The sequence below is a fragment of the Ranitomeya imitator genome, chromosome 3 (genome assembly GCF_032444005.1).
Source record: "Ranitomeya imitator isolate aRanImi1 chromosome 3, aRanImi1.pri, whole genome shotgun sequence".
NCBI classification, from domain to species: domain Eukaryota; kingdom Metazoa; phylum Chordata; class Amphibia; order Anura; family Dendrobatidae; genus Ranitomeya; species Ranitomeya imitator.
Window position 1 is genome coordinate 230,216,913 of NC_091284.1, and position 15,538 is coordinate 230,232,450.

Genomic DNA, 15,538 nt, shown 5'->3' on the forward strand with positions numbered 1-15,538 from the left:
CGATCACATCGCGTTGCTGCGGGGGGCTCAGGGAAGCCCGCAGGGAGCCCCCTCCCTGCGCGGTGCTTCCCTGCACCGCCGGCACATCGCGATCATCTTTGATCGCGGTGTGCCAGGGGTTAATGTGCCGGGGGCGGTCCGTGACCGCTCCTGGCACATAGTGCCGGATGTCAGCTGCGATAAGCAGCTGACACCCGGCCGCGATCGTCCGCGCTCCCCCCGTGAGCGCGGCCGATCGGCTATGAAGTACTATCCCGTCCAGGGTCAGATAAGCCCAGGGCACCTCGACGGGATAGTACGTCTAAGGTCACAGAGGGGTTAAAATAAATCCCAAATTTTTTTATAAATACATCAATTTATGGTATTGGCCCCTTAAGAGATAACAACAGCAAGATATTTACAAAAGATAAAGAAAAGGCAGAGATATTAAACAGGCACTTTTCATCTGTGTTCACTAAAGAACTGTCTGTTACAGGGATCATTCAACAAGGCAAAAATCAAAATTCACAACCTGATATAACTAGTTTAACACAAAAAGAAGTGCATCTACATCTGAGCAATTTAAACATTGACAAATCCCCCGGCCCAGATGGCATTCATCCATGGATACTGAGGGAATTAAGCCCAATAATTGACAGAATGCTGTATCTCATATTCTCAGACTCTCTTGTAACAGGGGTGGTGCCACAAGATTAGAGGATAGCTCCTGTGGTACCGATATTTAACAAAGGTAAGAAGGTCGATCCAGGCAACTACCATCCGGTAAGCCTGACATCAGTCAAGCGCAAAATTTATAGGACTCCAGTCAGGTCAGTAATCTGTGACCATTGGACCAGAAGCCTGCTAATCTCCTCTTACCAATCAGCTCTTTTTTTGATTAGCCGCCTGATGCGATGTCATAATTGAAGCATGATGCACATCTGATGTCCTGCCAGTCTGTCTGATCAAAAGAAGAGCGTGTAATGACACATGGTAAGGAGATTCACAAGTCTCTCGTCAACCAGTCACACATTACTCTCCTGACCGATGGACTGGAGTCCTACAAATCGATCTTCCCATCTCTAGTAGCCATGCTAGCTTTTTCCTGCTGCTAACACTGTTGAGTTATTGCTGGGATGGCTGCTGCTTCCCCAGCAAAATTGACAGTTTGGTAGGTGTACTAAAAGCGGAACAAAGGCAATCAGTTCAGCTGCATTCTGAAAGAGATTCACCATGAGAATATATGCCTTTAAAATTATTGTCCAAAATCCTTCTTAGGCATGAAGTGACCCCAGTGATTAGTTCTTATCGCCAGTAGATTTTTTTTTTAGTTTGAGCAACTATCTACTCTGATTCATAATTGGCATTCCTGAAATGAAGGACTCCGTCAACAATGTCCATATGGCAATATGTCCTAATGGGATATTCCCTTCAGTCAACAGTAAAGTTGTCCTTTAAATGTCATTTATATTGCATATGTAGTTTCAATAGATTTCATGAATAGATAATAATGGAATGCTAACTTTATCAAATCATTTATGAAAAGCAGACTTTTCCGATACAGATGCTATTGACATTAACGAAAGCAGTCTGCACTTTTTCACATAAAATCCAAAGATAATAGTGTCAAAGGCTTTCTTTGTGTTATGCGCACACACAGTACACTGATAAGGTATATTTTTGTAGATTGATTGATGTCTTTTTCAGTATCCACTTATCAAACAATCTCACGCCGCATTATGCACGTAATGTGAATGTTATTTGCCACAGTGCTTGGGCAATAACAAAGTAAATAAATCTGGTGATTTCAGAAAAGAGTATCAATACAAAGCTGGAGAGTAGTGCCGAACAGGTAGGGGGGTGCAGATATAGCTTTTACACCTGGGCTTTGGAGCCTGATGAGCTGAAAAGCCCCTCTGCCACATAAGAACACTATTATTATTATTATTATTATTAATGGCCCTTGGTAGGTGGGAACCCTATTACTGATGTTGTATTGGGCCATGTAGATAACAACACATCACATCTGAGAATACATATATGTTTTTTTTTTTTTACATGCATTTCTGAGTTTACCTTGTTAATAACCTTTTGTCTGAATATCTCAGAATTGGCAAAATATAGTGGAGAGCAGTAATTGACAATCTTGATCCCATCAATAGATAGAATCTGGAGCGAGAAAACAAGAGAAGTGAGTATATACTGCATGTGAAAACCTCTATTTAATAGTACCATATTTGTAAAGGAGCAATTTAGTTTATCTCTGTAATTAGCTTAATTTTGGTAGCATTCACACATCAGTTTTTCCCAAACAACACACTGACATCTTATATTCTATGGGGATATTTATATCCACTATTTTTTATGATGGTCTTCAAATAAAATGGAGACATGTCTTACTTTTGTCTGATATATGTGCGCATGTACAAGTTCTATTAGGGCTCATTCAGACTCCAGTTCTATCCGAGGTTTTCATGGATATCATAGGCTATGGAGCTGTTCATGTGTCCGTACGTTTTTAGAAACCGAGTGGTTCGGCCAAAATCTCAGAGGGCAGTCTGATTTATTTTCAGGTCAATCTCACTAATGCAAGTCTATAGGTCTGTGATAAAATCGGACAGGACGCCATCTGTGTGCTGTCCATTTTTCATGGACCGTTAGATTTAAGAAAGTTAAGAAACCTTCATCACTTTTTTATTTCAGACAAAAACACTAACACAACTCTGATGGTAAAAACTGACCAAACTCTGATGACACTCTGATCAAAAACACTGATGAAACTCAAACCAATTTTTGCTTACGAGATTAATCAGTGATGGCTGATTGAGGCCTTAGTGTTTTCATGGATAGGACACATGTTGTAGTATATGTGGCTACTCACATGTCCATGTTTTTGGGAAAAAAGTGTTCTGCAAACTATGTATTTGTTTTGAAACCTAGGATTGATTTCACCTATTCAAGTCCAATGATGCATTTACACTGCAAAATAATCGTGAATGAGGGTTGTTAAAAATGCTCATTTCATGATCATCTTGTTCTGTAAGGAGGTTGCTGATGACTCAATAAATAAGCAAAATACGCGTTCATCTGGTGAAATGATCTTTCAAGCAGCACAAAAGGTACGGTAATTGTTCTTGGCGGAGCATTGCCATGTGTAAACAGGACTCAAAGAGGATCTCTCACGGTTTACTTTGGTCTTGTGTGTAGACTTTAAACGACCATAGATCGGTAAAACTTTACCAGACGGGAGTCATACCGTGCCACCAAATGGTCCATGTAAACAGACCCAAATGGTCCATGTAAACAGACCCTAATGGTCTGGGAAAAAAGTTGTCCATTTTTTACTATCAGATGCTAGGAGAGGATTTAAAAAACACCATCAGTATTTTTTGCATACAAGAAAAACTGATGAAACAAAGAAGATAAAAAAGAACGCATTGACCAAACACTTATTGGTCGTTTTTTGTCACGTATGAATGAGGCGTTAATGGGTCAGTAAAAAAAAATATGCTAGCACATGGATACGACCAAAATTGCATCGATGTGCTGATTAATTTTCATTGACTAGTTGCTAGAAGAAGATTGGGTTACTTCCCATAAGTTTTTATTTCCCGATAAGAAAAAAAAGGTGCGAGGCCTTATTCACACTTCAGTAATTCTTTTCACATTCAAAAAAAATTTACCATTTTTAATCAGTATGCTGAATTGCTTTTCAACTGTTGTTGGTCAATATATGAACTATTAGCTATTCGTGAGTCATTCATTTTTCTTATATGAAAAAAAAAGTAATGGAGGTTCACCAAGCTTCTCCTAATAACCAGTCAGTGAAAAATGGAAAGCATACGGATGTCACCAGCAAAAACCTGACATGGGATTAGCCCCCCATAACATAATGTGTCAGTGTACTGTCAATGACAAAATCTAATGTGTCAAAAGAGGCATAGGCCGGATTCAGATGTCCATTGTAATAATTGGGGTCTGTCACATTAGCAAATTGAAGAAGTGACTGGTGCTGTGTCGAGCTCCATTTGTTCGTCTGTATCGCATCAGGGGACAGGAGCTGCCTGCCATTTAATTGTATTAATCTGGTTTGTAAAACAGACCACACTAGTGCACGCTGCAATACTTTATTACACACAGACTTGATATCTATGTGATTTCTGTATACGGTTCATTGTGCACATGCATAGCATGTGTACCAAGAAAGGTCTGAAAGAGGCCTTCGAGTTGTTTTTTGGGTGATTTGTCAGAAGTTGTAGTTTTCTACTGTTAATACAGAGCACAGAAGAAAAATATTCAGCAAAACTCTTACCTTACTGTAGACTTTTGGGTTCTTATATAGATCAGTAGAGGCCACCTGACCAAGGGCTGAACCATTTCGACTAACATGGGCAAGAGAAGGGGAACAAAAATGTATATGATTCTGACAGTAGCTGATATACGGTATCTATCTTTTATATAACATCTATCTATCTATCTATCTATCTAACTATCTATCGTGCTAGATCAGCTCACTCGGCTGCACACAGAGGTAGATGCAGGAACACTACGGCTTGAAAGATGCACTTGGTTTATTTAGTACGACTGAAACCAAGGGTGAAGCACAAAATAAACACAGCAAAAACAGCCAAGTAAAACAAAGTGGTAACTCTAGCTGAAGTCCTTCCTCCTCAGGATGCAAAACCACTGGAGAATCCTCTCTCCAGACACACCACATTGCTGCACTTGAAAGCCAGCTACTTAAACCCTAGACCATGTGACTCCTCCATCATGTGACTGATCACAGGATTGTGATATCACTCAGGTCCTGTCAGGCTCTGCAGATGGAGATAAGGTGGACATTCTCCCACCAGGTCTATGAATGTCCACATGAAACCAGCCCATTTATGCAACTTTAGATTAAGCCTCACAACACTTTAGAGTGCTGGAGGAAAATACTCTGGCTTTATATCACTGACACCATTAAGCGAAGTGACACATATCACCCCTCCAGTACTTTACCTGTGACTCTGTCACACTACAGTATCTATCTATCTATCTATCTATCTATCTATCTATCTATCTATCTATCTATCTATCTATCTCTATCTCCATATTTACAGTATATCTGGCAGCACAAAGGGGTAGGGTTATAGTTAGTTTTCTGTCGATGATGGAAGAGTAGAAGGTACATTGGTATTACATAATAAATTGGTATTGCTTTTGATATGGAGTCTCATGGTTCCATTTTACACCCTTGTATATATAATGATGGGTTTATAAAGGAAAACTAGCGAGGGTTCTATTCCTGTATCACCGTGTTGCTGCCTGCCCTTATTTTATACTGTAGCAATACAAAGAAGATACAACTTACAACTGTGTGTTAAAGATGACAACCAAGATGGAAAATCCTACACCAACAGCAACTCCATATGGAAGACCAAGGATGAAGGTGGAGAGGAAACTCACAACCCAGACACACTATAAATAGATGGAAGAACCAAGATTCAAAATAATTAATATTAGTCATCACTGTATACAATGAGACAGACTCCAGACTGGACAATAACTGATTGACATAGTTTTTTTTTCATAGGGTAATTTTTAAAGCAAAATTACTTGAGATGCTGATAACTTCTGGTAAAACATAGACATTAATTACTATAGTAATAGGTTTTGGTATTGTTGGTTCGGCAGATTGTTCAAACATTAGCTCTAGTGATGAGCGAGTGTGCTCATGACTCGAGATTTCCAAACACGCTCGGATGTTCTCCAAGTATTTTGGGCGTGCATGGAGATTGTTTGAGTTGCCGCAGCTGCTTGATTTGTGGCTGCTAGGCAGCCTGAATACATGTGGGGATTCCCTAACAAACAAGCAACCCCCACATGTATTCAGGCTATCTAGCAGTAGCAAATCAAGCAGCTGCGGCGACTCAAACATAATCTCCATGCATGCCCAAAATACTCAGAGAACGCCCAAGCATGCTCGGAAATCTCTAGTAACAAGCACACCCGCTCATCACTAATTAGCTCCAATATGCGTCCAACAAAACAAATAAAATATCCATGTCCAATAATAAAAATAATAAAATAATGATGGCCAACGTGTTTGACAGATGACTTCAAACACTGGTGTCCATGGATGATTGATTCTATTGCTCAGGTCCAGGAAGCTCCAGGTTATGCTGTAAGGCAGCAAACACTGTCCGAAAGTAAAACAAACATAAAACCCTCATCGCCAAATCAATGAAATAAAAATAGTTTCCATTTCCGATGGAAGATTTCACCTTTGAAATAGATTATATCCATGTAAATGACTGAGGCTAAATACTCTGCACTTCTCAATGTAGTAAAATAATAATGGCACTCCCTACGTGGCCGTGTTAGACTCTCGTGCTGCGCAACGGCTGGCTAGGCCAAAGTCGCTGTGTACCCCCTGCCTTATTCATGTGATAGTTGCAATGCATACTGTATATAGATATAATGTATATAATTTTGCTTAAATGTGATTTTCATGGAAAGTTCACAGAAGAAAAACATACACAAACATATATATATACGTATTAGTATACAGTTGTTAGCGAGCTAGTTGTTTATACAGCTATGCTCTTATGATCACAGATCTCCAAGACTTTCTACCTTACCACTCATGAAATACTTTTCATTATTTATTTGACCTATTTCAAATCTGAAGTTAAACTGATAAGAGACCGAGCTGAGATCCAAGCTGTCTCCAGACACCATTGAAATCATATGACCTTTACATAATTCACCAAGAAGCTGCCTACAATAAATAATGACTGTGTAATTCTCTTAGGCCTGGAACGTAGCCTTTCATGAAACCCCAGAAATTAACCTTTTTCATAAGAATTTATGTACTTTCAAACAAGCTACAAGAAAGATCCTAATGATATTCATTATATCATGTACTGTAGTTATTTGGGTTCAGTTCACAAATAAAAATTGTGATCAATGTGTTTGCAGTGATTTTCTGTGATTTCAGAACAAATTTCCATGTTTTTACAGGTATACCTAACAAATATTATACAGTAACCGTTTATCTTTAATCTCTACAAAAATAAAATTACTGATTGAGAGATCACTTTAGCTGGAGGATGAAGACTTAAGTCCACTATGAGAATAAATTTGTGGACTAACGATATCAAAATTAAGTGTTATATTGTTAGTCCACCTCCATCAGTGTTTTTTTTTTTTTTTCAAAGAATTGCATAGGGGGTCCCAATGGCATAACCGTAATGAGAAACCAAAAAGAACAAATGTGTGCCCAGACTAAATTAAATACAATTATTTATTTAAAAAAATATATTTTATTAAGTACTAAACCAATACGTTTACATTTACAACAAAACAGGCACAAGGACAAATTGGTAGGTGAGTTGATGAGGGAGTCCAGGTACGGACTGGGGCTGAAATTCAGCCCTGGCATGTGAAAGCACACAGGCCCATGATGTCCTCGTCACCATGAACCAGATGGGATATATTACTAATATTACCCTGGATGGAGAAAAGGAAGATTTTCCACAAGACCAATATTTCTAATGATACCCGTGGCCTGCTGGGGTAAGTGACGGAGTCAGTGACTTTGTGCTCCATCACTACACTTAACAGTATGGATGTCTTGAGAACACAGATTCTGTTAGCAGTGTAGCAGACAAGGCAGCCCATGACCAGGCAGGCCCTTCTGGCATTTGCCAGAATTGCCAGATGGCCAGTCCGGCCCTGAGGGAGTCTCAAAAAGGCACCAATCACTGTACAAAATAGTTAGCACAGAAAGCATACCTGTATAGATGTATAATTATACAAATCATTTATAAGAAAATGGTATTACATATACCGTACATACCCATACAGTAATTCAGATTGGAGCGCCAAATAAAGTAATTGCCAAACATTGCACATAAAGTACAAAAAAAGCATAATCAGAAGCTCACCCATCAAACTCCCAACGAGTTTCACAAATGCTTTGTCAGGTGATTTTACTATTGGGGGCTCCCTCATCGAGTCGCCCACCAATTTGTCCATATATCTGTTTTTGTTGGAAACTTAACATGTTGTTCTAATATTTAATGCAATTATTTTTTTAAATAAATACCGCTATTGTATCTACTTTATTCACTTCATTCAAACATTTGTTCTTTTTGGTTTGGCATATCTGTATAAAGATATTTTTTACTTTGATTTTATATTTTTTTATATCACACTCCTTTGTTTTTTTTTTTTTAATTATTATTTTACCGATCAGTGAAGAATGTTTCGTTTACGAATTACAACACAGCGTTTTTGTGTTTGGACAGGAAGTTACTTTCTCAACTTAAGTTTATGAGACTCAGAATGATACTTTCATAGTCTTATATGAAGAAAGAAAATGGCACACAATGTGAGCCGTGGAAAAAACTGTGATCACATGATGCAAGAAAAAACCAGGGCAGTGCTAAAAACAGTAGGAGATAACAAACGGCAAATTTGTTAACCCTTTCACCCTCTGGCCCGTTTTCACATTTCTGTTTTTGCCCCCCTTCTTCCCAGAGCCACAAATGTCTTATTTTTCCGTCAATATGGCACATGAGGGCTTATTTGGGCGGGAAAAGTTGTACTTTTGAACATCACCATTGGTTTTACCATATTGTGTACCTGAAAATGGGAAAAAAATTCCAAGTGCGGTGAAATTGCAAAAAAAAGTGCAATTCCACAACTGTTTTTTTTTTTTCTTTTTTTTTACTGTGTTCACCAAATTCTAAAACTGACCTGCTATTATGATTCTCCAGGTCATTGCGAGTTCGTACCTAATATGCATAGATTGCTTTTTATTTAAATGGTGGAAAAAAAATTCCAAAGTTTGTTAAAAAAAAACATTCCGTCATTTTCCTAGACCCGTAGTGTCTCCATTTTTCATGATCTGGGGCTGGGTGAGAGCTTATTTTTTGTCTGCCGAGCTGACGTTTTTATTGATACCATGTCAGTGTGGATACAATGTTTCCATCGTCCGTTATTGCATTTTAATGCAACAAAAAAAATGTAATTTTGGTGTTTTTACGGCTATGCCGTTTAAAAAGAATTAATCCGATTGGTATAGCTTGATAGATCGGACAATTCTGAATGTGACAATACCAAATATGTTTATATATATTTTTTTATTGTTTTATATTGAATGGGGGGTGATTTGAACTTTTATGTGAACATTTATATTTTTTTAATTTTTTGTAATATTTCTAAAAACATTTTCTTCTTTTTGCATGCTTCAATAGTCTCTATAGGAGACTAGAAGCTGCAGTTGTCCAATCACCTCTGCTACACACAGACAATGATCAGATTGCCTGTGTGTAGCAGAAATGCTCACTTGCTATGAGCACCGACCGCTTGGCAGTGGTCATAGCAATCCGGCAATGACAATCACAGGGGGCTCCTGCAGACCCCGGGTTGTCATGCAAACCCTTCGGCGACCCGCGGTCTTGTGACAGACACGTCGATGGGTGGGATTAGTGACACGCTTCTGGCGCGATCACATTAAATGCCGTCGTCAGATATTGACAGCAGCATTTAACAGGTTAACAACAGTGGGTGGATCGCAATTCCACCCGCAGCTCTTAGTGGCACATGTCAGCTGTTCAAAACTGGTGCCCATATCACGGGGTTAATACACAAACTGCTCATAAATTATTGGTAGCTAGCAAATGGCCAAATAAAAAACAGATGAAATGGGACATAATTACATAACTTACACAGTCAAGTTTGCTTTTCTTCCAAAGGTAAAAAGGATCAGCAAGTTGCTTTAAAGAATTCTTTAGGTTCACCGCTATCAAAGCTCCTAGGACAGCCTGAAGGACACAAGTAACAATGGCAAGTGAAGTAAGACGCATGTGGTTTGATGGAGGCAAGAGCCATTATCATATTACATTTATACCGTAGTTATTTACATTCTATTTCTTTGATTAAAGGTAGGAAATATAATAGAATTTCAATACAAATATTATATAAAAAAAGAGGCAGAGAAATAATTGAAACACGCTAATGGTAATATTTGTACAGCGGCATGTAAAAGTTTGGGCATCCCTGATCAAAATTACTGTTATTGTGGACGGTTTTTAGCAATTTGAAGATGAAATGATCTCTAAGGCATAAAGTTAAAGATGACACATTTCCTTTATATTTGAAACAAAAAATAAATATATATATTTTCATCTTTTACACTTTAAAAATTACAAAAAGGGAAAAGAGGCTGATGCAAAAGATTGGGCACCCTGTATGCTTTAGTATCTAGTAGCACTCACTTTTGAAAGTATCACAGCTCGTTAACGCTTTTTGTTGCCAGCCAAGAGTCTTTCAATTCTTGTTTGAGGGATTTTCATCCATTCTTCCTTGGAAAATTCTTCCAGTTCTGTGAGATTCCTTGGTCGTCTTGCATGCACTGCTATTTTGAGGTCTAGCCACAGATTTTTTTAATGATGTTCAGATCATCAGATCAGGGAGCTGTGAGGGCCATTGTAAAATCTTCAGCTTGGGCCTTTTGAGTTTGTATGTTGTGGATTTTGATGTGTGTTTGGGATAATTATCCATTTGTAGAAGCCATCCTCTTTTCAACTTCAGCTTTTTTACAGATGGTGTTATGTTTGCATCAAGAATTTGTTGAGATTTCATTGAATCCATTCTTCCCTCTACCTATTAAACGTTAACTGTGCCATTGACTGCAACACAACCCCAAAGCATGATTGATCCATCCTCATGCTTAATGGTTGTCGAGATGTTCTTTTCCAGACATTCTGTTCCCTTTTTTCTCCACACATACCTTTGATCATTGTGGCCAAAGAGTTCTATTTTAAGCTCATCAGTCCACGGGACTTGTTTCTAAAATGCATGAGGCTTGTCTTGATGTTCTTTTGCATATTTCTGATGCTGAATTTTTATGGTGATGATGCAGGAGTGTTTTTTTTTCTGATGTTACTTCAATGAATGTCATATTTGTGCAGGAGTCTTTGAAGAGTAGAACTATATACCACAGCTCCAGAGTCTTCTAAATTTTTCTGAAGGTCTTTTGTTTTGCAGTCAAGTGGGGGTTCTGATTTGCCTCTCTAGCAATCCTATGAGCATCTCTCACCAGGCTGGGACTGGCACTGACACCTGCTGGCATACTGGCCAGCAGCTGCATAGGGCCCCCACTACTCCAGGGGCCCCTTGCCAGTGGCTATAGGGCCCCTCAGTCAAGGGGGCCCGCCCTGTGCCAGTAGCAGCAGCTGGAGACAGGATCCTGTCCCCGCTGTTAAAGCCAAATGAATATTCACACTTCCCCACGCCCCTATGGGCATGGAAGAGGCGTGAATACCATTTCTCTTTAATAGCTGGCAGCGTTAGCCGCAGGGTGCAGCTAACTGCCTGCATGTAAAGCCGCACCACACACCCACACACACACACAGCACCGCACACATACACACGCAGGCACACAGACTCACAGAGCAGCTCACCTCCCGGCGTCCTGCTTCCTGTCTGAGACAGCCCAGCTGGATGACGTCATCATCCAGTGTGCTGCTATCTCAGTCAGAAAGCTTCCAGGAATCCAGCGAGGAAGAGGCTGCTGGAATGAGCTGCTGCTGTGGGGAGGTGAGCTGTGCTGTGTGCCTGCGTGTGTGCCTGCCTGTGTGTGTGTGAGAGAGTGTGTGTGCTCAGAGTGTGTGTGTGAGAGAGAGAGAGTGTGTGTGTGTGAGAGTGTGTGTGTGAGTGATGAGCTGCAGTGAGCTGTGTGTGTGGTGAAGGACAATGATATTGGTGGGGGGAGACAATGATGGAGGTGATGGGCAATTATGGTGGTTGGGGGAGACAATGATGGAGGTGATGGGCAATGATGGTGGTGGTGGGGAGGCAATGATGGAGGTGAGGGGAGGCAATTATGGAAGTGATGGGCAGTGATGGTGTGGGAGACAAGGATGGAGGTGATGGGCAATCATGGTGAGGGAGGGAATGATGGAGGTGATGGTCAATGAGGGTGAGGGGAGGCAATGATGGTGGGGGAGGCAATGATGGAGGTGATGGGCAATGATGGTGGTGGTGGGGAGGCAATGATGGAAGTGATGGGCAGTGATGGTGAGGGAGACAATGATGGAGGTGATGGGCAATCATGGTGAGGGAGGGAATGATGGAGGTGATGGGCAATGAGGGTGAGGGGAGGCAATGATGGTGGGGGAGGCAATGGTGGAGGTGATAGGTAATGATGTATGGGAGGCAATGATGGAGGTGATAGGCAATGATGGTGGGGAGGCAATGATGGAGGTGATGGGCAATGATGGTGGTGGGGGGGCAATGATGGAGGTGATGGGCAATGGTGGTGGTGGGAGGCAGTGATGGAGGTGATGAAATGGGCAATGATGGTGGTGGGGGGAGGCAATGATTAAGGTGATGAAAAGGACAATGATGGTGGGGGAGGAGGCAATTATGCAGGTGGTGGAATGGGCACTGATGGAGGTGGTGGGGGAGAAGGCAATGATGAGGTGGTGATGAGGACAACGATGGGGGTGGAGAGGGGCTGCATTATACTTTATGAGGGGGCTACATTATATTCAGTTGGGGGACTGCATTATTCTCAGGGGACTACATTATATTATGGGGGGCTACATCATACTATGTGAGGGGGCTACAGTGTACTCTATGGGGGGCTGAATTATATTCTGTGGTGGGGCTGCATTCTCTCAGTTGACTACATTATATTCTGTGGTGGCTGCATTATACTATATGAGGGGGCTGCATTATACCCTATGAGGGTGCTACATTATATTCTATGGTGGGGACTGTGTTATACCTGAGGGGGTTGCATTATATTTTGTGGGGTGCTGCATTATATTCTATTAGAGGGGACTGCGTTATATTTTCTGAGGGGGCTAAATTATATTCTGCGAGGGGGCTACCCCAACCCTTGCTACATAATTAAGACGTGTACTACCTTATATTATACCCTGATATTAGCGCTTTTTACCGCACAATTGGTGGTCTTGTATCTATTTCTATGTAGCTACATAGTGGGCCCCAAGAATGATTTTCTTTGGTGGGCCCAAGGTGCTCCAGTCCGACGCTGGCTCTCACTGACATTTTGCCTGGCCTTCCAGACCTAAACTTGACCCCCACTGTTCCTGTTAACTGCCATTTTTTTAATTACATTTCGAACTGAGGAAAAGGCAACAATAAAACGCTTTGCTACCTTCTTATAGCCTTCTTCTGCTTTGTGGGCCTCCGCCATTATCATTTTCAGAATGCTAAGCTGCTGTTTTTTGGCACAAGGTTAGAGGATGCTGGGTTTTTATAAAGCTGGGAAATTTGCATCACCTGGCATTTCCTAACAATGATCGTGAACAAGCCACAACTATATCAGGCTAGTTAGGGTCTGATACCTTGGCTAAAGTTATCTGAGCACACAAATCTCCAAGGGTGATAAAACTTTTGCGATTGCCCATTTTCCTTTTTGTAGTTTTTATTATGAAAATAAAAAGAATATATATTGTGCCTAAAATACAAAAGAAATGTGTTATCTTTAACTTTGGCCCTTTTAGAGATCATTTCATCTTCAATTTGCTTAACTATTCACAATAACAGTAATTTTGACAAACTTTTACACGCCACTCTATTGTATAGAACTAAAGGCACAAATATATCTACCTTAGGAAGAGGTTGTAAGTAGGTACCAAGTGCCAGCATTGTCACCATAACCACCATCATTACAAAGAAACTAGACATCTAAGGAGAAAAAAAAACACAAAAATCATGCCATGTGCTGTCTGTTATCAATGCATTTTTATTGGGCTTTATCGTGTGTGATTGGTCTGTGGACTTCATACATTTATAAGGCAAATAGAAACCTGTGACTTTTTAAACCCAAAGATCCGTAAGGGGCAAAGCACAAATATAGGGAACACACTGTTGACTTCTATAAGAAAAGGTGTAATAGCTACATTTATATGTATTTTAGTATATTACATAATTATAGAAAGAAACCATGCCACTTATTCTCTACAAATATCCCGATGTTGGATTGGAATATTTTCTTTGGGTATAGCATTAGCTTTGGTGATACTTGTAATGAACAGGTTCATGGATTCCTATAAATTGATACAGATTATCTTGTCCCAATGAAGACTCATTACCACCTACCTGTGATTTTCCACCAGCCCCATCCACAGCTAAAGTTACAGAAAGGGCGCAGCAAATAACATGAATGAAGAAAAATGATCCGAAGAAATTGCTACAACCCAGGGCCAACATTTCCTATAAAGAAAGCTTTGGGTTATATTGGATACACTAAAATACTGCATATAATGAAAAGTAAATAGAAGGCTTTTAAAAAATAAAATGCGTTAGAAACCAGTTATATATGACCCAAAGCATTAAAATGGCTTGTCAAGGATTCTAACATTGGGTCTTTTTTTTTCGTCCATTGGCTGAGTCTGGTATTGTAGCTCTGGCCAGCACATACTCTTGAAAGTAGGAACCATCTGTGTACCTTACCTGTGGATGTCTTATCAGGTTGGAAACTGCATCAGAAATTCAGTATATAATATAGAAAAAGTTTAGCATTTGCTGAGATTAATCACTGCTACCAAAAATCAAGGTCTAGCGACTTTTATTATACAACCGTCTCACAGTAGTACCAATTTTTGAACAAAAAAAATCTCCATCCGCTTGATAAAAAACTAACATATTCATGAAAGCCATACCTGATTTGGGTCAACATCATAGCCATGTTTTCCTCCTAAAGTCCTGCCCATGGCAAGGTTAATCACATAGCCGACAATAGCAAGGGAAAATGCTGTGCCAATCATATCACCCCATTGACTTACAGTAGGTAAGGTAGGGGAAGGAAAGCTAAAAATAAAATGACAGAAAATTAGTTCTTTACTAGTGAAAATGTAAAGTCATATGTAGTATATACACTTCCTTGAAAAAGTTTTCATACCTGTGAACTTTTCCATATTTTTTCATGCTACTCCCACAAACTTAAATGTATTTTATTGGGATTTTATGTGACAGACTAACACAAAGTGGCAAGTATTTTTGAAGTGTAAAGGAAATCACACATGGTTTTCTAAATAATTAAAAAAAAATAGATCTGAAAATTGTGACGTGCATTTGTATTCAGCCCTCCTGATCAATACTTTGTAGGACCAACTTTCACTGCAGTTACTGCTGTAAGGCCCCTTTAACACATCAGGTTTTTGCCGTCAGGCACAATCCGGCGAATTTTGAAAAAACGGATCTGGCAAAAGTTGCCACCAGATCCGTTTTTTTGTCATAGACATGTATTAGTGCCGGATTGCGACGGATGGCCTCACGTTTTATCCGTTTTTTGCTGGATCCATCGAAAATTAGTTTTCCGGCGGCCGGAGAAAGCGTACATAGGAACGCTTTTTCTGTCCGGCGAAAAAACGCACACCAACGGATCCGCAGAAAAACAGATAAAACGTGAGGTGAAATGATGGAATCCAGTGACCTACTCCATTTTTTTAAAGAAATCATGCATTTTCCATTCTGGGGTCTCTCTCTCTCTTTCTCTCTCTCTCCTCCCCGCAAGAGGAAATCCAAACTC

General features: G+C 40.0%; 1 protein-coding gene across 5 annotated transcripts in view; it reads right to left on the reverse strand.

Annotated features, from left to right (window-relative positions):
• The window catches only part of SLC26A9 (solute carrier family 26 member 9), a 183,268-nt gene that overhangs the window by 33,252 nt on the left and 134,478 nt on the right, over positions 1–15,538 (reverse strand). For 4 of the 5 annotated variants that reach the window (XM_069756254.1, XM_069756255.1, XM_069756257.1 and 1 more), the window contains 7 exons: positions 14,670–14,817; positions 14,107–14,220; positions 13,615–13,692; positions 9,699–9,794; positions 5,333–5,439; positions 4,292–4,361; positions 2,056–2,148 (listed from right to left, as the gene is read on the reverse strand). In XM_069756254.1, the coding sequence (XP_069612355.1) occupies positions 2,056–2,148; positions 4,292–4,361; positions 5,333–5,439; positions 9,699–9,794; positions 13,615–13,692; positions 14,107–14,220; positions 14,670–14,817 (706 nt within the window). The remainder of the gene's footprint in view (positions 1–2,055; positions 2,149–4,291; positions 4,362–5,332; positions 5,440–9,698; positions 9,795–13,614; positions 13,693–14,106; positions 14,221–14,669; positions 14,818–15,538) is intronic. The other variant, XM_069756258.1, reaches the window with a different exon arrangement.